The 21,551-nt window shown below is 43.1% G+C and overlaps 1 protein-coding gene across 2 annotated transcripts in view; it reads right to left on the reverse strand.

Moving 5' to 3' along the window:
- The window catches only part of nphp4 (nephronophthisis 4), a 158,108-nt gene that overhangs the window by 14,108 nt on the left and 122,449 nt on the right, over positions 1 to 21,551 (reverse strand). For both annotated transcript variants that reach the window (XM_085781361.1, XM_085781360.1), the window contains exons 16-19: positions 13,884 to 14,024; positions 10,261 to 10,460; positions 8,188 to 8,411; positions 1,174 to 1,363 (exon numbers count right to left, since the gene is read on the reverse strand). In XM_085781361.1, the coding sequence (XP_085637487.1) occupies positions 1,174 to 1,363; positions 8,188 to 8,411; positions 10,261 to 10,460; positions 13,884 to 14,024 (755 nt within the window). The remainder of the gene's footprint in view (positions 1 to 1,173; positions 1,364 to 8,187; positions 8,412 to 10,260; positions 10,461 to 13,883; positions 14,025 to 21,551) is intronic.

Raw genomic sequence — 21,551 nt, forward strand, 5'->3', positions numbered from 1 at the left:
CAACTGTGGTTAATAATCCAGGAACTATACAGAGACATTTACATCAATGAAATTTCAACGTTCATAACCACTTCATTTCTTATTCCCACGGAGTTCCCACATGAAAATCAACACACCTTCACACCACAGAGCAAATCAATGTGAAAAGATTTTTCCTGAACTGGAATCGATGGGGACGAGTGAAATGGTGTGATACTGTGGATAAGGAGGAGAGGGTTTATGGGAAGATGTGACGACTTCTTCATCTGACTTCAAACATACAGTAAAAAAAATCTATCTTACAGTCCAATTTAAGATTTCTTTAAAATAAAAACCCTCTGAGGTTTCCTTCAAATGTTAACTAAAGTATTTAAGGTTTTTCCCTTACCTTAGTTACTTTTACACTTAAGAAATCACTTAGCCATTGCACAGAAAACCTTGGTGACCAAATTAAGGAAAAAACACGTTATGGTTCCTCTGCTTGTATCTTAACTGCAGCATGGCTGATTCTGAGTTTATCAGAATCAGAATCAGATACTTTATTGATCTCCAGGGGGACTGAGAGTGTGACGTGGGTTATAAAGATGAAAATTGTATGTATGATCAATTTTGCTCTGTACATCTGGTCAGAAGTCAGTTTATCATATGTTCATCTGTCGACAGATCCCCCACCTCACTCAGCTGCTCCTCCACTGCAGTTAAGGCTGCCCTGTGGTTTTATACTACGTCATCTTTTTGTTTTTCCATGTCTGTCAGTCAGCTGTGAGCCGAGTCACTGACTGTCAGACGCTCTGACGGCTGCTTAAGTTTCCATCAAACGAGAGGAGGATGAGAGCTCAGCAGCTTCTTTAATGTCATTTATTTTAAATAATCTTTTTCCTCTGACCAACTGTGTGAGACAATGGAGCTGAAATGTCAACAGTCTCAATGGAAACTGTTGATTTTACAGCTGTAAAATCTCTTTCACTCCTGCTGCAAATGCCTTCTCGTTTTACCTCAGCTAAGGAAACCTTTTAAGTTATTCTGTCCAACCACTTTCAGTAACTCCCTCAGGTAAGAAGACTTTCAACCTCAAGTGTCAGATTTAAGTAGTGGACTTAAGGTGCTTTGTGCTGCTGGCCCCGCATTCTCATCGAAAACAAATTCACGGCCCCTCATGGCTCAATCAGCACCGACCTCTGATCTCCACTGTACCTGAAGGGCCGTGGTGTGGTCACAAAGGAAGCTCTGGTACTTCAGGGGGATGTGGATGCTCTCCTTGGGCCGGAGGTAAACCCTGGGACCTGGGGCGTCCTCCTCCATGTGGAACATGTTCTCCTCCAGGGGAGTAGGAGTTTTGGTGAGTGCTTTGAAGTACTGCCACTCCTCTGTGTTGGTGATGACGCTGGATGAAAGATTAAAGACACGGGTGAGATGAAAGCAGCCTCTTACAGTACAGTATATCTTTGAGGGATCTGTCCAGGAACAGACTTGGACTTGTTTTACAATCAAGAACAAAAGTCTGAATCTGCTCAGCCGGACACCGAAGTGCTCATTACAACTTGTGAAGAGGCGCCGCTGAACAGAACGAACAATGCGCTCACGTTTTTTGCTTTTCTTCGAGTCTTAACAAAAGTTTGGTTTAAAAAATACAGGGATGAATAAATGCAGACGTCGTTGTGAAGTTGGTGGCACAGAAAAGGCCAAGAGGTCATTAAAATCAAATGAGTTTCATCTCATGAACATGAATTTGCTCATTAAATTTAATGGGAACCTGGATGTTCAATTATGTAAAAGCTACAGTATAATAGGAGTCATTTGGTCTGGAGTTTGAAGCTGGAGAAAAACGGACTGAGTCAGAAAAATGGAGACATCATCTGGAGAGCAGGATGGTGGATTCACCCTTAACAACATTAACATGTGGTGGATCTGGATCATGTGGTTGTTGACATATTCTGCAGTTTTACTATGAACTTCATCAACACCTCTGGTCTAAGTTTATTCAGTTTGACAGGAGCATGAAAAACTGAAGAAAACGAATCTGTAGCAGTCAGACTGTTTTGATTTTCGGTGATGTGCTGCCTGTCAACACGTCAACTTTATCAAAGCACTTTCACACAAGTTTCACGACAAACATTATTGTTATGTTATTGCGGTGTAAAGTGGGCGGGGGAATTTTTAAATGTGACAGGTAGTTGTGCATCATCAGACAACTTAAAAGAATAATTGAAGCACTTTCAAATAACCCAACACTGATCATCTCGTGTCAGTCACAAGCATTTACATCTTCATCAGTCTGAAAACATTTGAGCTGCAAACACTCAACAGTAACAAAGCACAAGTGTTTCCAGGGGGATACTTAAAAAGGGATAGTTCAACATTTTGGCAAATTGGCCCATTGCCATAATCCCTATAGTCATAGCAGTAGGTTTGTTACCTTTATTTGTCGGTGTAAGCTATTTTTAGAACGGAGGAGTGGAGCGGCAGGCTGCTCAGGGCTGTGCTATGGAGGCTAAGGGAATTTCTTGGTTTCCCTCATCAAACTCATCAAACACACAACCCAACAACTCCAAAACGCTCTGGTGGACAAGTTGTGAGCTGCACATTCACCACGCTATGAGATAATAACGGAATGTTACGAGACGGGGGCTGTCTTAGAGGTAAATTCATGCAAAACCGCTGATGCGCGTTGCATTCAGGGACAGTTTTTCAGCAAGCAGACTCTGTATTTACCCTGTATTTACCTCGAAAACGGCTCCATTTCGTAACGTTCCATTATTATCTCATAGCGTGGTGGTTGTGCAGGTCACAACTTGTCCACGACAGCGTTTTGGAGTTGTTGGGTTGTGTATTTGATGAGTTTGATGAGGGAAACCAAGAAATTCCCTTAGCCTCCATAGCGTAGCTCTGAGCAGCCTGCTGCTCCGCTCCGCCGTTCTAAAAATAGCTTACACCAACAATTAAAGGTAACGAACCTACTGCTATGACTATAGTGATTATGGCAATGGGCCAATTTGCCAAAATGTTGAACTATCCCTTTAAACGTGATGAACCAGGCTGAGGCGTTGTTGTTCATCAATTTTATTAGGTTCTTTTTTGACTTTCTGAGCTGAGACATGGTGCAGCAACGGGCCACGGGTTGGACTCAAACCTGGGTTGCTGCAGTCACTTCACATTCCACCCTCCATCAGGGTGCTGTGCATCACTCCCCTTAAAACACTTCTGATATGTTGTTGTTCACAGTTCGCAACTCACATTTTGTTAGTTAGTTTTCTTTTTAGACGGGTTTTCTAAAGTTTCAGTGCTTTGAGCTCTCAGGGCCACCATACTTTAGAATGAAATCAATATTGGTAGTTGCTGCGCAGTGGTATGACAGAGGGAATAATTTTCATCTTCTGCGTGTGGCCCTGGGAAACTGATAAATAGTCCAACAACACATCTACAAAAAGACGATTCCCTTTAGTAAAGATGGACGGTACTGACCCACGCATTCATCCAATGTGAGGTTCGGCCCAGTGAAGTTCACTGCGCGGTCAACATCCAAACTGGGCTACATTCCAAGGTCGACCAGTCAACACTTCAAGCATAATGCTCTCTTTTTCTAATTAGTGTCAGTAGCTTTCTTGAAGGAGTATAGAGGTCGGTGAACGCCTCACTACAAACCTAAACAAATGGATTTCCAGGGAGGAAGCAACAGGACGAGATAACACCCTCCAACAGAGGGAGGTCTCGTCTCGTCTCGCCTCTCTCTGCTTCCTTTGAATGCGAAAAACTTCACGCACAAATGCACAAAGGGAAGTGCCGCTTCACTTCAAAGGTTCCAACTCATGAGGCGTGAGGAGGTAAATTTCTCTCAATAAGGGAGCGAGACATTTTTTCTCGAGTGCCCCACCTCACTAACATTAGGGTGAGATGCAACAGTCAGCTATGTTAAATTTATTTGGAGATTCCCACCTGTGCATTTGGAATAAAACACTTTGCCCGTGGCTCATTGCGACTACAAAGACAGCCTGTGTACGGGTGTTTCAGCGGAACCTCCATGAAAAACCATGGGCTGATTCATTTTTATGGGACGGATATAGAGCAAGGTAGGAAGTGCAAGGGACAAATAGATTGAGACAAAAAGAGGGAAGAGGAGAGGGAGCGAAATGAAGATGATTAAAAGGACATCAAGAGAGAGAAGGGAATGGATTCAGAGGGGAGGATGACAGATAATGAGAGGGGGAAATGATAAGAGAGAGAGCAGTAGAAGAGCTGTGCGGCCTCCTATCTCTCCACCAGCCAGCAGCCGCCGCTCACACCGGCCACTGTGAGGCCGAGTGTAAAAGGCAGCCATGCAAAATGGATGGCAACAGGTAGCAAACGTGTCCTCCACGTCAAAAGGCGCCTCTGGGCTCCGCACCACTGCAAACATCAAAGCCACAGTTCGGATAAACTCTGTCTAAAGTTCTCTCCCTTCAGAGCCTGAGGTTAAGGGGTTGGGGACGGGGGGGTCAGACTGTTCTCTGTTGGTTCCTGTACAACAAAGCGTTGACCTCAGGCCTTGTTTACGCTGTCAAGATCTCAGACTTCCTTGTCAAATAATGGTTGAAATATTGACGAGGATGTAGCAGCAGAGTAACCTCAGCAGACTGGCCGAGGGCTGTCCGCTCAGGCCAGGATAAGACAAGTTCATGGGCAGGTTGTGTTGGCAGTAGAGAAACATATTCACATTTAACGTTTCCTCAGGAATTACTCTCGCTCATTATTGTGAAAGTGGACATCTTTGAGTGTACGCAGGTATACACATCAGCTTGGTTTTTATTTATAAAGCTCTCCTTGGTTTCACTCCATCCTATTGATGTCACTATCTCCACAGAACTTCCCTGTGTTCGTGTGATTTTATTCAACTGACTGTTCTTTGTGTAGAACCTGAGCTGGGAAAAAGAGCATTTCGTTTTGCCCCTCTGCATGGAACCTAATGCCATCTTTCAAGGCCTGCGGCTTAATTTCATAGGACCGGAGAATGTGAAATCATCGGACAGTGTCAGTGTTTTTAAATTGTTTACAATATCCACGGTGCCTGCCTCCATCTGCCTGCCACTTTGCACTTTGTTTTGCACTGGGCTTCTGCTTATTTGTCTTTAAATTGCTGTCGCCCTCTTAGTCAGGTCACCATTGCAAAAGAGATCTTGGATCTCAAGCGGTTAAATTACTTTCTTAAATAAAGGTCAAATGAAAACTAGAAGAAAAAAAAAATCCACGTCCTGTTTAAACCCAGGAGAGAGTTTGGAGCCTTTGTTTACCTGGTGTCAGCGCACTGGAGACAAGGAGGTCAATATCAGTACCTCACCTGTCACAGCTACAAGATGAAGTCCGACCTTCACATGCATTATTGCACTAACATAACTGCATCAGTCTTCAAGCTGCAGCCACTTCTAACAGCTGCTTGTCATCTTAAAATCACAAGTCAATAAATAAACAGATGGAGCATCATGTGCAGAAGATCATCAACAAATAAAACGAAAGAATCCTGGTGAGAACTGAGTCCCCTAAAAATCACAGGGAACTATCTACAGTAAAGTGTTATAACTTTTTTATATCTGTTCACGTCACCAGAGTCCACAGACACGTACACAATAACATGTACTCTGGGCCCTGCTGGGCTCAGGGAACCGTCTCATTCTAACTGGGTTATTTGAATTTGATTTATAAAAACCCACAGTGCTGCAGCAGAGTCACATCAGATGCAGAAGCTTCCTTGTCAATTTACACATTTCTGGCTCTCGGTGGAGGTGGCAGACAGTTCGGTGTCACGCCGCCTCATCGGGAAATAAATAAATAAACCAACGGGGCACTAAGCCGGCCAGAGGACAGATGCGGAGATTGATGACTCTCAATTAGACCTGGTAGGCCCGGTGGCTGGGCTAATGCCGTAATGATTCATCCACAGCGCACTCCAGCCTTTGTTGATCAACATGATATATGTTAATCCAAAGCTCAGGCATGAGCAGAATCCATAACAAAAGACTCCGAAAAGTGCGGAGGGATTAACAACAAACACAAACAAACACGGCATGGATACCAGGAAACATCAGCCATAATGGCTGCTGTGTGTGGATTATAAGGGACATTCAGCATCTCACCAGCATTATGTCTGCATCTGTGTCAAGGACAACAGTTTGTGCTGCTCAAGGAGTCAGATTCTTCCCTGTATATGTGTGTGATTTGGTGCCATGCAGTCCTCGCCAGAGCTGACAAAGTCTGAGTTTGATCTCATTTATTAATGCAGCTGCACAAAATGTGTTTGGAAATGTGGCTGCGATTTAGGTTGAAAGACTAATAATTTATCTCCATCATTCATAAATAAAAATACACACACTGCAAACTGTGCACAAAATTAAAAACATGTAAAGCGCAAAATGTACATGTAGAGAATGTGAATCTGTGCAGGAGTGCAGGGGGGTGATACAGGGTACATCCTGGACAGGTCACCAGTCTATTGCAGGGCCGACTTATACTGTAGCACTCACATTAACACCTAGGGCCGGGCAATTTAGATACTCCAATTAACCTACTGTGCACGTCTTTGGATTTTTGGAACAAGCTGGAGAGAACCCATGCAGCACAGGGAGAACATGCAAGCTCCACCCAGGTCGGTCCCAGGCCTTGGAATCAAACCCAGGACCTTCTTGCTGAGAAGCTACAGCCCCAAAGTGAAGACTAAATAATAGACCTACCATATAGCCTGCATACAAGACGTGTCAGAACCACTTTCAAACCTTAAAAAGAGACACACACACATGCAAACACACACACATCAGTGCACACCTACACACACATGCAGAATGTCAAAACAGTGAGCAAGCTGTGAATCAGACTCCCACAACCTGAACAAAGAACACATGAAATCACTTCACGGTTTCGGAGGAGCTGCTGGTGGTCATCGTGTCTGAGCTTCTCTGCATCTGTAAAGTTTTCCTGATGCTATTAAAAAGCTCAGTTTATATCACCAGAGGATTTCAATGATGACATTAGCGTGAAGCTGAGCAGCAGCGGAGCCGGTCTCCATGGGGGAACTTCTCTCCAGTATATTGATAAAATGAATGGAGGTTTGCTTTAAATGCAGTGAATGTTATGACCTACTGATTTATGCTAATAGGAAGGAATGAATCAGTTTCAGTCCTGAGTCACAGCAAAAATGAGTGCAGAATGAAATACTGTACTGCTCACGACTTGTTCCATACTTCAACAATGACAACCAATAAAGACTGATGACAAGACTGAGGGGGGGCATGTTCCTTAGCGGTGTTTTATATGCTGTATTTGCTCAAGAGAGTTTTTACACATAAGAAGTGGAATTACAAAACAAGAACAAAAGACCTTGTCCTATTTCCTGGTTGACTGGTGAAGGCTGTTAACATAATGGTTAGCGTAATTAGGATTAGGGGTTAGGGAAAATGTCTGGCAACAGTTAGTTAGCATCTTACAGAGAGTTTGGCCCAAGAAGCATGAAGTTTGGTGAGCTAGTTGGCTTTTCACAAGGGTTAGTGTAGTTAGAGTCTTTTACTTGTTTGTGTTTGTTATCTTGTAACTTGCAGTGGCTGACAGTGTTAGCATTTGTGCTAATGCTAACTCTCTCTCTCTCTGTGTACTGATGGAGTTTCAGGTGTTTTTTAGTCTCAGAGGTTGACCGGATTGGTTCCTTTGATTTGTGACATATGAAACCCTGGCTATACAAATCTGTGTTTTTGAGACTGTCATGGGTTCTCTGCAGGTCAAGGTGGAAACACAAGGTGTCAATGATTATTTCACTAATCATGTACCATATAAAAACATCATATGGACGTTTATGAGATCAAACACCTGAGGCCTAAAACATCACAGACTAGATCCAGAACCTAACATCTCTGAATCAGACGTGTTTAAAACTAGGGACGGTTGAGTGTAAGGACGCAGCATCATTTTTTCCTGAAGCAGGATGAAAATAGGCCCTGAGCATCATCTCCAGAGCTAAACCATCACCTTCGGAAACACATTCAGAACGTGTGAACACAGTTTCACAGACAGGGCAAGGCTTGTTACGCTCTGATAATGGAAAACACACACGCACAGCCGACAAACACATGCACAGTTGGTGTGTTAGGCTGGAGACTCGCTTCTAAAACTTGTAAAATACAGATTTAAAGATGAACCACGCGACTCAGGATCACACTAAGCAGACAGAGGATGGAGGGGACTTAGTCTCACCTGAGCTCAGGGTCATCACTGTGGATAGTGACGGTCTGAGGGACGTTAAAGGGGTTTTTGAGAACAAACTCCATGTACTCGGTGGAGCCCAGGCTGGCGTACAGGAGGTGCTGGGTGGTGATGGCCTGGCTCAGCATGTTGGCAATGCTCTCTGCCTTGCTGCGCTCTTCGCTGGGCTTGATCTGATGATGTTCACGGGCCAGCTGGGCCTCCTTGGTCGGATCCTTACACCAGGAAGAAAGACATGAAAACATGAAGATTCCACCAAGCAACCAAACACGTCATTTTATATTATAAAATGTGAAAAATGATTATCCACATTTGTAATCATCCATTACAATTCATTCATCCTGGTTTAAATTTATCCTGCTGGACTTGCTGTAGTTTGCAGACACAGTTTTGAGAATATAAACAATATTTACTAATATCTACATTTATATTCTGTTACAGTATCTTCTGTTTTTACATCATCATTGAAAAATCTGAACTTGACCTTATATCCCACCCACACCAGAAGCTTCTTCAGCTGTCGTTAACATTTCCATGTTTCCCACACTCTCTGTTATAAACTGTTTTCTTGTCTGTAACAACATCTATTGCACGTCTGTCCATCCTGGGTGAGGGATCCCTCCTCTGTCTCTCACCCTGAGGTTTCTCCGATTTTTCCCTGTTAAAAGGGTTTTCTATGGAGTTTTTCCTCAGTCGATGTGAGGGTCTAAGGGCAGAGGATGTTGTTATGATGCCATGTAAAGCCCTTTGAGACAAACTGTTTGTAAAAACAGGCTATACAAATAAAATTGCCTTGCCTTTTGTATAAACACCATCATGTGTACTGTTTCATTGGGCTGAATATGAAACAATCACATTTTGATGAGGATTTGTTGGTTGCTGGGCACCCTACAGATGGTGTAGCTATAGTCTGAGGGGAACTGACACCAAGTTGACGTTATATAAATAACTTTATTTAAAAAAATTCTGGGCTCAATAAACATCATCATTGTGACTGTGACATTTAAGAGACGATTCACAGGCCCTTTCTTCATTACCAGAACTTCCCGGGTTGTGTTCTGATCACATGTTACAGCTGAAACATGGGGGAGCAAAGTTAATGTTACACACTCTTCATCCACGGTCAAGCGCTGTGAACATGAAATGGCCTTTTACAATAACCTTTCAGACAATTATGTTTTTTTCATCCACTGACCCCAGAGCAGAATGGATTCAATATTAAACACAATGTTTTCTCACATTTAGTTTGTACAGCTCTGCTCTAAAGCAGATGGTGACCCAGAAAAAGTGGGTGTTTATTTTTGAGCTTGCAACAAACATCCCATCGTAAATGTTACAATATAATATGACTACATTTCAATTCACTAACCTGGACTCAGGCACATCTGTTGGACTCATCTTTTTGATACTAAAGAGTACAATGAACTGCACAATGACAGTGATTCTGGCCAGTGAAAAAATAAATAAAACACATCGGATGGGGTTTCAAAATCAGGATGCTGAGTGGGAAAAGAAAAAAAATGACGGTTTTCCACAGGTCTAGTGCACTGAAATTATGCTGGGGATAAACCTGGTCCAAATTAAGTCATGGCTATCAGCCCAGAAAGTCAAATCCAAATTGAATTGCAAAGCAACTCTAAAAATGTTTTCCTGTGTGAGAACACGCACACACACACATACACACATGGTGCTGGCTGTGAGGGGTGTGTGAAGCAGCTCCTACCAGAGGAAATGCTACGTGCAAAGTGTGTAAGACAGACACGCAGCGCAGCCAAAATCATATTTAGCGTGTGCATCCATGGGTGAAAGTACAAGATGTGCCTTCAGGTAGAAGAACAATTAACACCTTCTTCTGCAGCCGATTAAACACAGAGGGGTGAAGGGCACGTCACCCTGTGAGTTGTAACAGCAGCGGGCGGCCTGCGAGCAGCTCCACGCCGCTACCACGGCCTTCATGATGTGAATGAAAGCTGTTTGAGATGTAATTGAAGAAGACACAAAGGCCTCAGCTTTATAGATACGATTTTTTTTTTTGGCTCCCTGCAGGCTTTAATTTAACCTCACCTTGACCTTCGCTGCTTTAACACCTCCTTTGCCCTCCCACTGAAGCACGGCGGCCATGCAGTCCAACTTGCGGCGGCCGTCGTCAGCCGTGTTTAGCTTGTGCTCTCCGGGCGCCACGTTGTCAGGTCTGATCCGGCGCCTGGACGACGGTGCCCGGCTCCCATCCGTCTCCAGCCTGCAAGCCTGAGCCGAGTTCCTCGCTGTGAAGGAGAGACAGGCTGCGATCATGAATATATTTACTGAGCAGAGTGGAATCTAATCTCTTTGCCATTTTGACCATATGTTCTAAAAAACCCTCCAAATGTCCACAGGAGAGAGGCGCTCACTGATTCAAGTATTGTTGGAGCATGAGGAACAACAGCTTGTACATACACAACAGTCCAGTCAAACCACTGGCACCAAGCCCCCTCCTCCAAACTGTGCCCATCAGCTCCTCTGTCTCCCCCGGCAACAACACACCTGATGAAAACACCCGATCCATCTACTCCTCACCAAATAATCCAGCTTCATTTGGACCGGATCATGCAAATTACCTGTTTTTTTGAAAGCTCTGACAAGAGAATTTGCCTAATCCTGCACTTTGAACAACAATCACACATGAACAAACTTAAAAATCAGCACTTCCCAAATCATATCCCTGATATTTGGAAAGGGCTCTGCTCCTCCTCTGTAGTGTGTGTTGCAGCATGTGCGGAGACAAACCTGCAGAGTGTCCACAGATCAGTGACAGAACCGAGCAGCAGAGGGAAAAAGTGAGTGGTGCAGCATCGCAAGGCTTAAACCAAACTGATCAAATTACAGACACAATGATTTTTACAAACCTACATTTCCTCATATCTGTGTGTGTCCCAGTGTGGAGCCTCACCGTGTTGTTAGTGCTGCTTCTTAGTGCCTGTGGCCCTGAAGCAGAGAGCTGATGGTTATTGGATTAGACTGAAGTTGTTGTGCGGCTGCTTCTGCTCAGAAGTTCAGGTGGAGCTGAGAGTTTCTATTTTCCATCACTACTTTTCAGACAAACAATGCAGTGATGCTGCAGTTATCATGAATTCACTTTAAATTCAAAGGAAGAAAACAAACATAAGAAAATTATTTTGTGTCACAACCATAAAAACTAAAAACCAATGAAATTGGTTTTGGTTTAGTTTTTTCTGGTACAGCAGTGCCTGTAAACAAATTTATATATTCATTCATCTATCATCTAACGTCACCATGATGATATAGACCCTTTGCTTGCTTAATAATATACAACTTCTTGGCTTTTATTTAGATCTTTTTTTTTTTTTACACTTGACCTATGCTTCCTGTCTGGAAATGTTGGATTTCTGGCAAAAAACAACAACAAAGAATTGAACAGATCGCATGATTTATCTCTTTGTTTGGAACCAACAATCAGATAAAACCATGTTAACTCTGTTTTTGGTTTCAAACTAAATAACAATAGAAGGAACAGGCACAAACGGAAACAGACCGCTTTGATCGGATGTTCTTTTTTTCTTTTTTTTTGACGCCGAAAACATTTTGACGTTAAAACGTAACAACAGACTCTCATTTTTGGCTCATTTGTCCTAAATTACAAATGAATTATAGGTTATCCAATAATACCCAGACAGTGATGACTTACCTGCAGGAGGACATTTCTAAATTGAATTTTGTGTTTTCACCTAAACTGGATATTCACCTCACTTCTCTGGCTCTGTTTTCCTCTCCCAGTGCCACTCTTAATCCCCGGACATTTCCCCCAAGTGCCCTTATCAGAGAGTCACTGGCTCCTACACCTACACAGATACTGTGCAGACACACGCACACACACAAACTGCCACTGCTCTGTTCAGCTCTGCTAATGTTGTGACTGGAGTCCAGTGAAAGCAATTAGGCACATTGTATATACGACTGACAGAGAGGAAAGGGTTCAGTGTGTGAGACAGACAACAGCAGTGGAGGTAGTGGTGGTGGGCGGGGATGGGTAGAGTGGGGGGTGAGGCAGGTAAGAAACAAAGCAAACAGTGAACAGACCGTGTTTGCACAGTAACTAGAGCTGTGAATAGCTGATTGCAGCCGTTTGGGGAATAGTATTTGGAGTGAACTTGCGCATGAATTAATTTGTAAACATGGTTAATACTGACACATGGTGCTCGTCAGTGTATTAGTATGTATTAGTATGTTGTGTGCCATGAACAAATGTTTGTGAAATATAATTACACAGCATTTCTATAGGGTCTCTCTCAGAGCGTAATGTAATTATAGACCTGTCAGACCTACTTTATATCATCATCAGCAATTATCTGCTTGTTTTCCATCACTGTCTTATTTGATACTTTAACTTGTCTCTATATACCTGTGTGTGTGTGTGTGTGTGTGTGTGTGTGTGTGTGTGTGTGTGTGTGTGTGTGTGTGTGTTACAGACTTAGTCCACATTTGAGAACAAAGTTAAGAATACACACTGGTTGACTAGAGACGGCTTGTCTAATTGAGCAAAAAATTGGGTTTCCCTGGTGAATGTGTGCACCTCTTCTTGGACTAAAAACACAATCACACACACAGGTTGACAGCTTCCTCATGTCAGCGTTCAGAGAGAGAGAGACGATAATGTGTCTGATTGATTAGCTTTGTCTGTACATTGTGTAACTCTTGATGTTAAGGTTGTGGGTTTGATTTCCATGTTTAAAGAGATCCTGGCACTCTCAAAATGTCTCAAAGGAAATTTTCTATAGTTAATCATTCTAATAATAATATTTTTATAGCGTGAATACAAAATATTCCAATAAAATGTTTGTTAATCACAGTTTAATATAATAAGTTACTTTGTTATGTGTTTCTAGTTTATTCTGGAGTTATTTAATAAAAACAAGGTTATGCAGCAATTCATCACTATGAACAAACTCATCATTATTTTTTTTGTTTAGCATTTTGTGCCACATCTTTCCATAACATGTGTTATATGAATAAATATTTTTCGTATTACTATTATTTAACAGTCACTCACCAGTAATAATGAATTTTCAAAGAATCAAATACTGTAAGGCTCTGGGGTGCGGGTGGACCACAGATCACAAAAACCGGACATTCTGAACTCTACGTTCAATCTTTTCATGGCATTCGGAGTACAGACGTGCAGTAGCAGCGCTGGATAAGTATTTACGGCTGGACAGCTCACACTGTGCGTCTGAGCAGAACCCCCCATTTTGTGAGGTTTGTTTTGTTAAATTTTGAGCCATGGCTTCCCCCTACACTCATGAATCAAACAGGGTGGGTAATGAGAAATCCATAGCACTCCCACTGTCACCTACTTTACTGTCAAAATCTAACATGTGCTCACACACACACAGCAAATACAAACAGGGCTGTTGCGAGCCACCAGAGATGCTTCAACAGGCTCAATTAGGCTGAAAATTGAGTGGTTCAGTGGTGCAGCCAACAGACTGAATGTGAAATGGATCTGCTTGAGTCGATCAAGGAAGGAGCACGGTCACCGCCCAAACGAGACACGTTAATGAGTACATGGCGAAGAGCACACACGCAGACATGCACACGTGCAGTGCACCGGTGGGTGAAACTGCACAGTCAGTGGAGGTGATGTCAGCTGAAACATTAAGAGAGTAAACAGCAGGACTCAATGGCCTCACCGTTGAGTTGGAGGATGCTCCTGGACGACAGACTTCCTCCTCTGAAGCCCCGGGTGACGTCTTGAGGTCTGATGATGTGAGGATGAGACGGTGTCGTCAGGCCTGTCGCCGCCCTCCTCCTACTGGACTCCACCGGGAACCCTGGGGCGGAGAGACGGCGTTTGATGTGTTTCATCTTTAAATGATCGATTTACAGGTTTTGCTATTTGCTACACAGCTGACGTTAGCATTGACATCTCTTAACCAAAGCATAATCCATCATTCATTTTACGAGACAAAGGTTAAAATACGTTCTCTGAGCAGCTGCTTCCTCAAGGAAGACTGGAAGGTACAGTGACTCAGTACTGGATAGCTGGGTTGCGTTAGCGTGCTAATTTCAGTAGGTGAAAGTGTGGTTAAGGGCTAGCTCTTCATGCTAATTATAGCTCCTTTATGTCGCAAAGTCAAAGTCCCACAAACTCATCCACTTTTAATAAGCTCAATATTCTTTGTTTCTCTGTTTTTATCAACAGTTCTGTTCCTGAACGCCATCGTCAGGCCAGGAGGGTAACAGCTACTGCAACCGTAACACTAGTGCCAACGAAATGACTTGATTTGAGCTCAGCATTTTGTTAATGACACATCAGGAAATTATTTCAACACCAGCCAAGTTTATGCTTCAGCACTGAGAATCAAACATAAAACTCAGTCATCCTTCTGTACAGTACATCGTCAATTTTATTTTATTTTATTTTTTTGGCCTCTGCAGCTTCTCCAACTACAGTTTATTTCAGTGATGTATTGAGGGATTTCCTTACAATTTGGCAGTAATGTTCACTTGGACTCAAGAATGAACCAGTTCGATTTTGGTGATCAAAGTCCAGAGGTCAAGATCATAGTGACCTCAGAACATCTCGGTCTTTTGAATGTGGAATCTCAAGACCATCTCGAAAAATATGTCCAGATTTGGTACCAACATTCATTTGGACTCAGAGACGAGCTGATTAGATTTTGCTGCACAAAAGATCAGGTGGAGGGCCATAACAATGATCGACAATGACAATGTTTGACCATAATTCACAAATTCATCCAGTAATCATCCACTGTGACATCATAATCGTATCCACAATCTTATCCAGAAACACCATCAGTGCTGTAGCTCAGGAAGGACAAACTGTGATCATGATTCCCGTAACTTCACTGGTTGATGGATTCAAGGACCATGAGGAGCTCAACTCTAGTTCCTTTTCCGTTCTAGTGCAGTTTGCTGTGGAACCTGTTGTTCATTGTGAGTTGAAATGCTTTGGTGTGATGGTGCTACATCTTCCAGCATCATTAATTAGTCATTAAGGTACAGTTATCTCTGTTTCTCTCGCTCTGACTCTTTCTATTTAATCACCCCATCTGTGTGAATCCAATTGTGGTTCCACATCTGGGAGTCTGCCTCTTATTCAAAAAACAAACCAAACCAAGACAAAAGACGATATCTGCCAAAAAGAAAAAAACAGTTTTCCCAGCTATAGTTCTCTTTGAAATCCCATGTGATGTTAAACAATACTTTTTCATTGTACTCTGTGCCAAAGTGAGCATGGTCCAGATTAAACCCTGGCTAAGAACCCTCAAGGCGGGATCGATACATGGAGACAAGCCTACAGCGGTTAATTAGTGGCCTGAAATTGCCGGCGAGGTCTGGACACCGAGAGCTGGCACTGTGTTGGGTGTCATGGTGATGGATGGTTATTGCCAGCCTCCGTCCGGTTTGACTGGGCGCCGGGCGTCAGAGATGCAGTCGCACAATTCAGAACAGAGCTGTTAAACATCAACGGAAACCAGAGGTGGGAGGGTGGTGGGGTGGAGATACGAGGGCTACATCCTCACAGGTCCAACTCTTTTCTCTTTGTAATTTGTATTTCAGCTGTCCTTCGCAGTATCCGTTCTGTCATTACAGAGGCTCTGTGCCTTTCATTGAAAGACACAGCTGACAGTTTGTGGTTGAGCTACAAAATTTGGCCTGTTACTGTACTATGGTGGCCCTGAAGGCTAAACTCAAAGCAACACATTTAACAGAAAAATAACAAACAAATTCAGAGGAGATTTTCAGCAGTTTGACTAAAATGTAACTGTAAACATTTACAACAACCAAACACTGAGACAGGCTGAGCCCAGCAGGGACACAGAGGTAGTTTACTTTATGTATTTATTTGTTATTTTTTCAGTTGAATGCTGTCTAATTTTCAAGAGACCTGAACAGACTTTAAACAAACTACAAAATTCCAAATGCACATTTTACAATATATCCAAATGTGTCCCTGCTGCACTCGTCACTTCATTGTGTCCCCATGTCCGTTGGGTTGTGACTATTTGTAGTTCACAAGTTGTCAAAACAATGAAGTTTGCTAATTTGTTTGTTGTTCTCTCTGTTCACATGTGTATTGAGCTCTCCCCTAAGTTTCCAGTCGTGTTTGTTTCCCTTATTGTGAACCTAAATGGCAAAATCATCAGTTTTCTGTCTTTTTAAGGGTAAGTGGATAAGTGAGCACTCCAGGGTGCACTTGTACTAAGACAGTGAATGATGGTCGACGGGTCAATATTAGATTTGCTCCTAACATTAATTCATTCTGTGCAGAGCCTCTGCTGTAGCTGTGGGCAGGTTTTGCTTACACCTGCGTACAACGCCGTCTAATGGAGGTGTGACAGATAATTGCTCACAGAGCCACAACCACAGCAGCAGCAGCAGCCACACACCATCTTCAAGAGAGCCTTTTCAAATACCACAGGTCACAAGACTCGTTTTGTGTTATTTACAGGTAAACTCCAGCCTCCGTGTGAAATCCATTGGAGACAATTTACAACAGTCGACTGGAGAAGCAATTAAAACCAAAGTTTACGGCTCTTTAAATTACAATGCACTTTGACACAATGCTCCCATTACTCCCATCACTTTCCTGCCTTCAGAGCATCAACACACACCCAGCTGAGGGGCTTAATTGTAGAGTGAGGACTTGCAGCATTTTCAGAGAGACTCTGGGAAAAACTCATCCAGGCAGCTTCCACATGAAATATGGTGAGTGCAGCAATTAAGTGGCTTTACTGACACCTCAGTGAGCCTGTAGGAGTTGTGTAAAGGGAGCCAAAAGTACTCTCCAAATCTTTTAGAGGCAAACTCCTTCATCAACAAACTGATAATGTGCATCAGCTAAATGAGTAATGGGGAGCTGGTGTTGCCATGCAAACAGACACAGACAGCACAGTTCTGCAGATTAATGGGTGAGGTGTCTGCCGTCCCTACACATTCCCCTCGCCATCCATCACCCTTCCCCGGCCACACAACTCAGCCCCAATGTATTTGTTGGAGCTATATTTCCCAAATATTACCGTGGAGACATTATTTCTGCTGTCGCACAAACATCTCCGATCAATAACGAAGCAGTGGAGATCTCATTCCGGGGCGCCTCATTACGGCCCCTTTCAGCTTTCTTTCTTTTGTGTGTGTCGAGAAAAGCTTTGATGATGGATAGAATTATCCAATGAGCCTGCGAGGACGCGATATGATGAACGCCCCGGTGCTACGTGCTCACAATAAAACAAATGGTCTGACAATGAACCCAATTATGACCCCGTGATTTAATCATTCGATCATTTTAATTAATCGCCTATCACTGGAACCATCATTAGGCTCATCAGATAATACCTACTTTAGTGCTAATCCAGGTTGACGTGGACGTCTTGCTCTTGGTCACATTATCCGTCCCTCACTGCTGCATCACGCAGATGATCCTCACCGCCGAAATGTGAGATAACAATCAGGTTTGTGTTGCAGAGAGAGAAAGAGAGAGAGGAGGCCCAGAGTTCTGTCGGCTCCTTTCTCTGTTGTCTATGCAGAGGAGAGTAATTGTGAACAAAGCGCCAGGAGGCTGAACTCTATCAAATTTATTGACTACGTTTCACCGTTGCATGACAATAACCCCCCTCCCCAACCCGCTCTGCACCACCCCCACCTGCCCGCCCTCTTTGCTCCGCTGGCAGTTTCTTGAGGTTAAGGCCAAAACAAACCACTGATTTACTGGCGCTCAGAACAAATGGGAGCAAGCACCAAGGGGATTTCAAAGTAGTCTGCAATATTCGATTTCTCCTGCCTCCCCGTTCCAGGCCACTGACCTTTCAGAATAAGCAGATTCTCTCTCACCTCGGGGCTAAAAGCAAGGTTGATAAAGTCGGGCCTCGATGCGCCGACGGCAAGAGCTTTTAATGAGTGAGACGTACTATATGTGCCGCCTTGGGGGAGTCACCAAGCTAAACTAATTGTAAGGTAAATTTCACTGATATTTAGTTCCACCTGTGGAAGCTCTGGGCAGGATTCTCTCTCCTCTCTTCCTGCTGCAACAGCCGCGCTCTCCAGGGCTTATCAGGCCACAGCAGATGAGGAGGTGCTGTGAGGTCTGGAGAAGGTTCTAATCTGTCTTCTCTACAGTGCTGAAGCAGATACATGCTCCCTCTGCGTGTGTGTGTGTGTGTGGACAGAGGAAAAAAGAGGACAGCAAGAGAAAGTGAGAGTTAGAGAAAAAGGATACAGACAGGACACAGTCAGCAAAAATGATTTTTATATCACTCGGCTTTTCTCTTCTGCCACATATGGGCCTTTTTACTGCTGGCAAATATCACCAACCTGTCTCCAAACTGGAAATTAAAAGCACTCATTGTTTTCATTTCTGGCAACATCGCTAATATTACCATTTTATGGAGCTAAACTCAAGTGAAGTGTCTGTGTTAAATAGAGTTGGACCATCAACACCTGTTATATAAACTGCCGCAGCCTGGGCTTGGATACAAGTTTGGGTCCAGTCACGGAAATGTAAGTAATTTAAAGTTATTATTAGCCAGAAGTAGCAGCAATTATTTTTTATTCAGGCTGCACTGTGATGAACTCAATTTAAAGTTCCTCTCAACACCACAAAGCCATTTTTGCTCATTGTTTTGGTTTTAGGATTCACAACCTCTGTCCCTGAGGGCTCAGTGATATGCAGCTCAGGAAAACATATGCAAATAAACAAAGTACAAACAAACTCAGAAAACATCTCCATCAAGTTGACAACACGTGTGCTGCAAACGCTCAACACACAACAAATGTTTCTGGGGGACATTAAAAAGTGAGGCACCTGCTGGTTTTTGTGGGTTCAAGCAGAGTTCAGTTTCCACCCCTCTGTCACATCAAGTCTGGCTACAGAATCAAATCTAAGAAAATGACTTTTCTTGCTTCTTGGATTCTTTAGCTTTTATTTCATCCATCTTTTGCTCTCTCTCCATCTGTCATCTATCAATGTTTTATTTGCTTGTCTGTTTCTCTTAGAGAGACGACACAGATAAATCACCATTAACAAGGCATCGGTCAGGCCACACTATCAGCCCCTGGAGCAGCTTTAAGCTTTACATCATAATGACACTGCAGATTATAAAGATTATTCACTGTTCTCTGTGCTTTCTCCATCTTTGGGAGCAACATTAAACTCTGTGTCTGTGTCTCTGCCTCCACTTCCGTCTTCATTTTCACCTCGGAGATCATGTGGATTTACCAGATGAAATCAATAAGGCATCATAGCTTTCCTCCGGATTCACGTCGATCAGCTTCACAAAACGAGCGGGCGGTCGTCACGGTTGGCACACACACACACATGCGCACGCATAGACACACAGCCCTCATCTGCTCCACTTCTCTGTGTGGGTGCGCTTGTTTTGCCTCCTCGAGACCTCATCAAAACCAAACCTAATGTTCTATCCACAATTTCACAACTCTCTATTATTCTGATTAAGCCACTTCCTTTTGTCCTTACAACGCTATTAATAAAAGTTGCTTTGTAGAATGATTGAATGGGCCTGACAGAGTATATCATTACCATTTAATTAATTACTTGTCAATCCCACCTTGTGATAATTAAAAAGGATATCGTTTGGCGTTTCACTCTTTTTCATTTGGAAGTGACAGCCTGCCACTCACGTTTTCCAATAAAGCCTCATTCTGATGGATTCCCAACAGGGCGACGTGAAGACATGATTAATCATACGCATGGCTGAAACATACTGAATTAAAAGAAAAATGCAGAGAGTAGCATGTAGTCAGCACTGCATTGGCACGGTTGGTTAATATGATTATATAACTAATACATTCTTTTTTAGGGTGACTGCGTAACACCACGGCTCACACGGAAAATGCAAAAAAAAATATTGGCCCTTTCCAAAAGCACTAATTCCATCAGTGCAAGAATAGAGTCATATCACACTCTCCACACTGCAGCTGCCAGAAATCAGTTCAATCACTGCTGCTCTGCTGTTTTGCGCACTGTCAATGAAGCCCAACATTTTCTGCATAAGTCAAGTCAAAGGAAAAGCCGGGCAGGAATGGCAGGGATTAAACCCCTGTGAGTCACAGGACGGCTTTTAAACTAAAGAAAAAAATAGAAGGAGAGATCAAAGTGACTGTAAATATTTAGTGAATGAAAACAGTATTTCTGTTAGAGAAGAGGAGCTCAGGGTAGCAGAGTACTGAATGTTGTATGAGTCTGTGCTGAAAGTTATTAGTGCTGTAAAAATACCGGATCAAACCATATGTTGAATTTATCAAAGCAACGTGCAAACAACAAGGCAAGTCCTCGTTTCTATTAGCAGGAAAACAGATTCAAACAGCAGATCAGAAAAAAACTATTGATTTTTACTAAACTATGATCAGAGCAACTGCAGCAAATGACAACATTTGTTGGTCAGACCACACTTAATCCTCAAACTCTGCCTCCATTTTAATCTCAACTATACACCTGTAAAGTTTCATGACATCAACATGCAGGTAATGACTGAGAATCTTCCTCTAAAAAAGTGAAGCAGCAGCAGCAGCAGCTGCAGTTCCTCTACTGACCACTAGAGTGTGTTTCCAACAGCGAGTCAGTCCCAATAGACTCCCGTTGTGTTCAACTTTACAGCAGAAATAAACATGTTTACAGTCACAGTTTTGGCCTCTGCAGCTAATTTCCTGTTTGCAGAACTGACATGTTCACATTTCTTCAAGAATTTAAGTTCTGTATAAATGTGGGCATGGCCTCTTGGTGTGACAGCTGGGTGAGCTCGTCTCCAGAACCACAATTTGCCACAATGACGCTAACGACCACTGTTCAAGAATTTGTGGCATTTAACCAATCAACATGATCGCATGATAATAAATGACCAAAAATAAATCAATACAATCAGTTTAAAAGCTGGTAAGAGCTTTAGCTCATCTTCCTGACCTCCCCTCACTCGCTGACACCCAGCAGCTTCATCTGCTCTGTGACAACACAACCACACTCAGCTCAGACCTGTGTGTGTTTTTCTCCTTGATTAGTGCTTAGAGAAATCTCCAAAAGAAATGTTACCAATGACTCCAACCTGAAAATCAGGAAAAGTGGGAGTTACAGAGTTCTCATGTGATATCTGTGATTCACTCCACTTGTCTGCGATGCTGCCTCATCACAGCGCCTGTCTGTCCACGCTCTGCTTCACCTGCCCGTCCATACGTCTGCCTGTATGCACGGCTGCACGCCTGCCTGGCACATGTGAGTGATTTGATATTCACACATGCAGGTGTGTATGCGGCCTGTGCTGTGTGTGTGTGTGTGTGTGTGTGTGTGTGTGTGTGTGTGTGTGTGTGTGTGTATGTTTCCTTCC

This window comes from Trachurus japonicus, chromosome 7 (assembly GCF_045865225.1).
Source record: "Trachurus japonicus isolate A0001 chromosome 7, Traja_1.0".
NCBI classification, from domain to species: domain Eukaryota; kingdom Metazoa; phylum Chordata; class Actinopteri; order Carangiformes; family Carangidae; genus Trachurus; species Trachurus japonicus.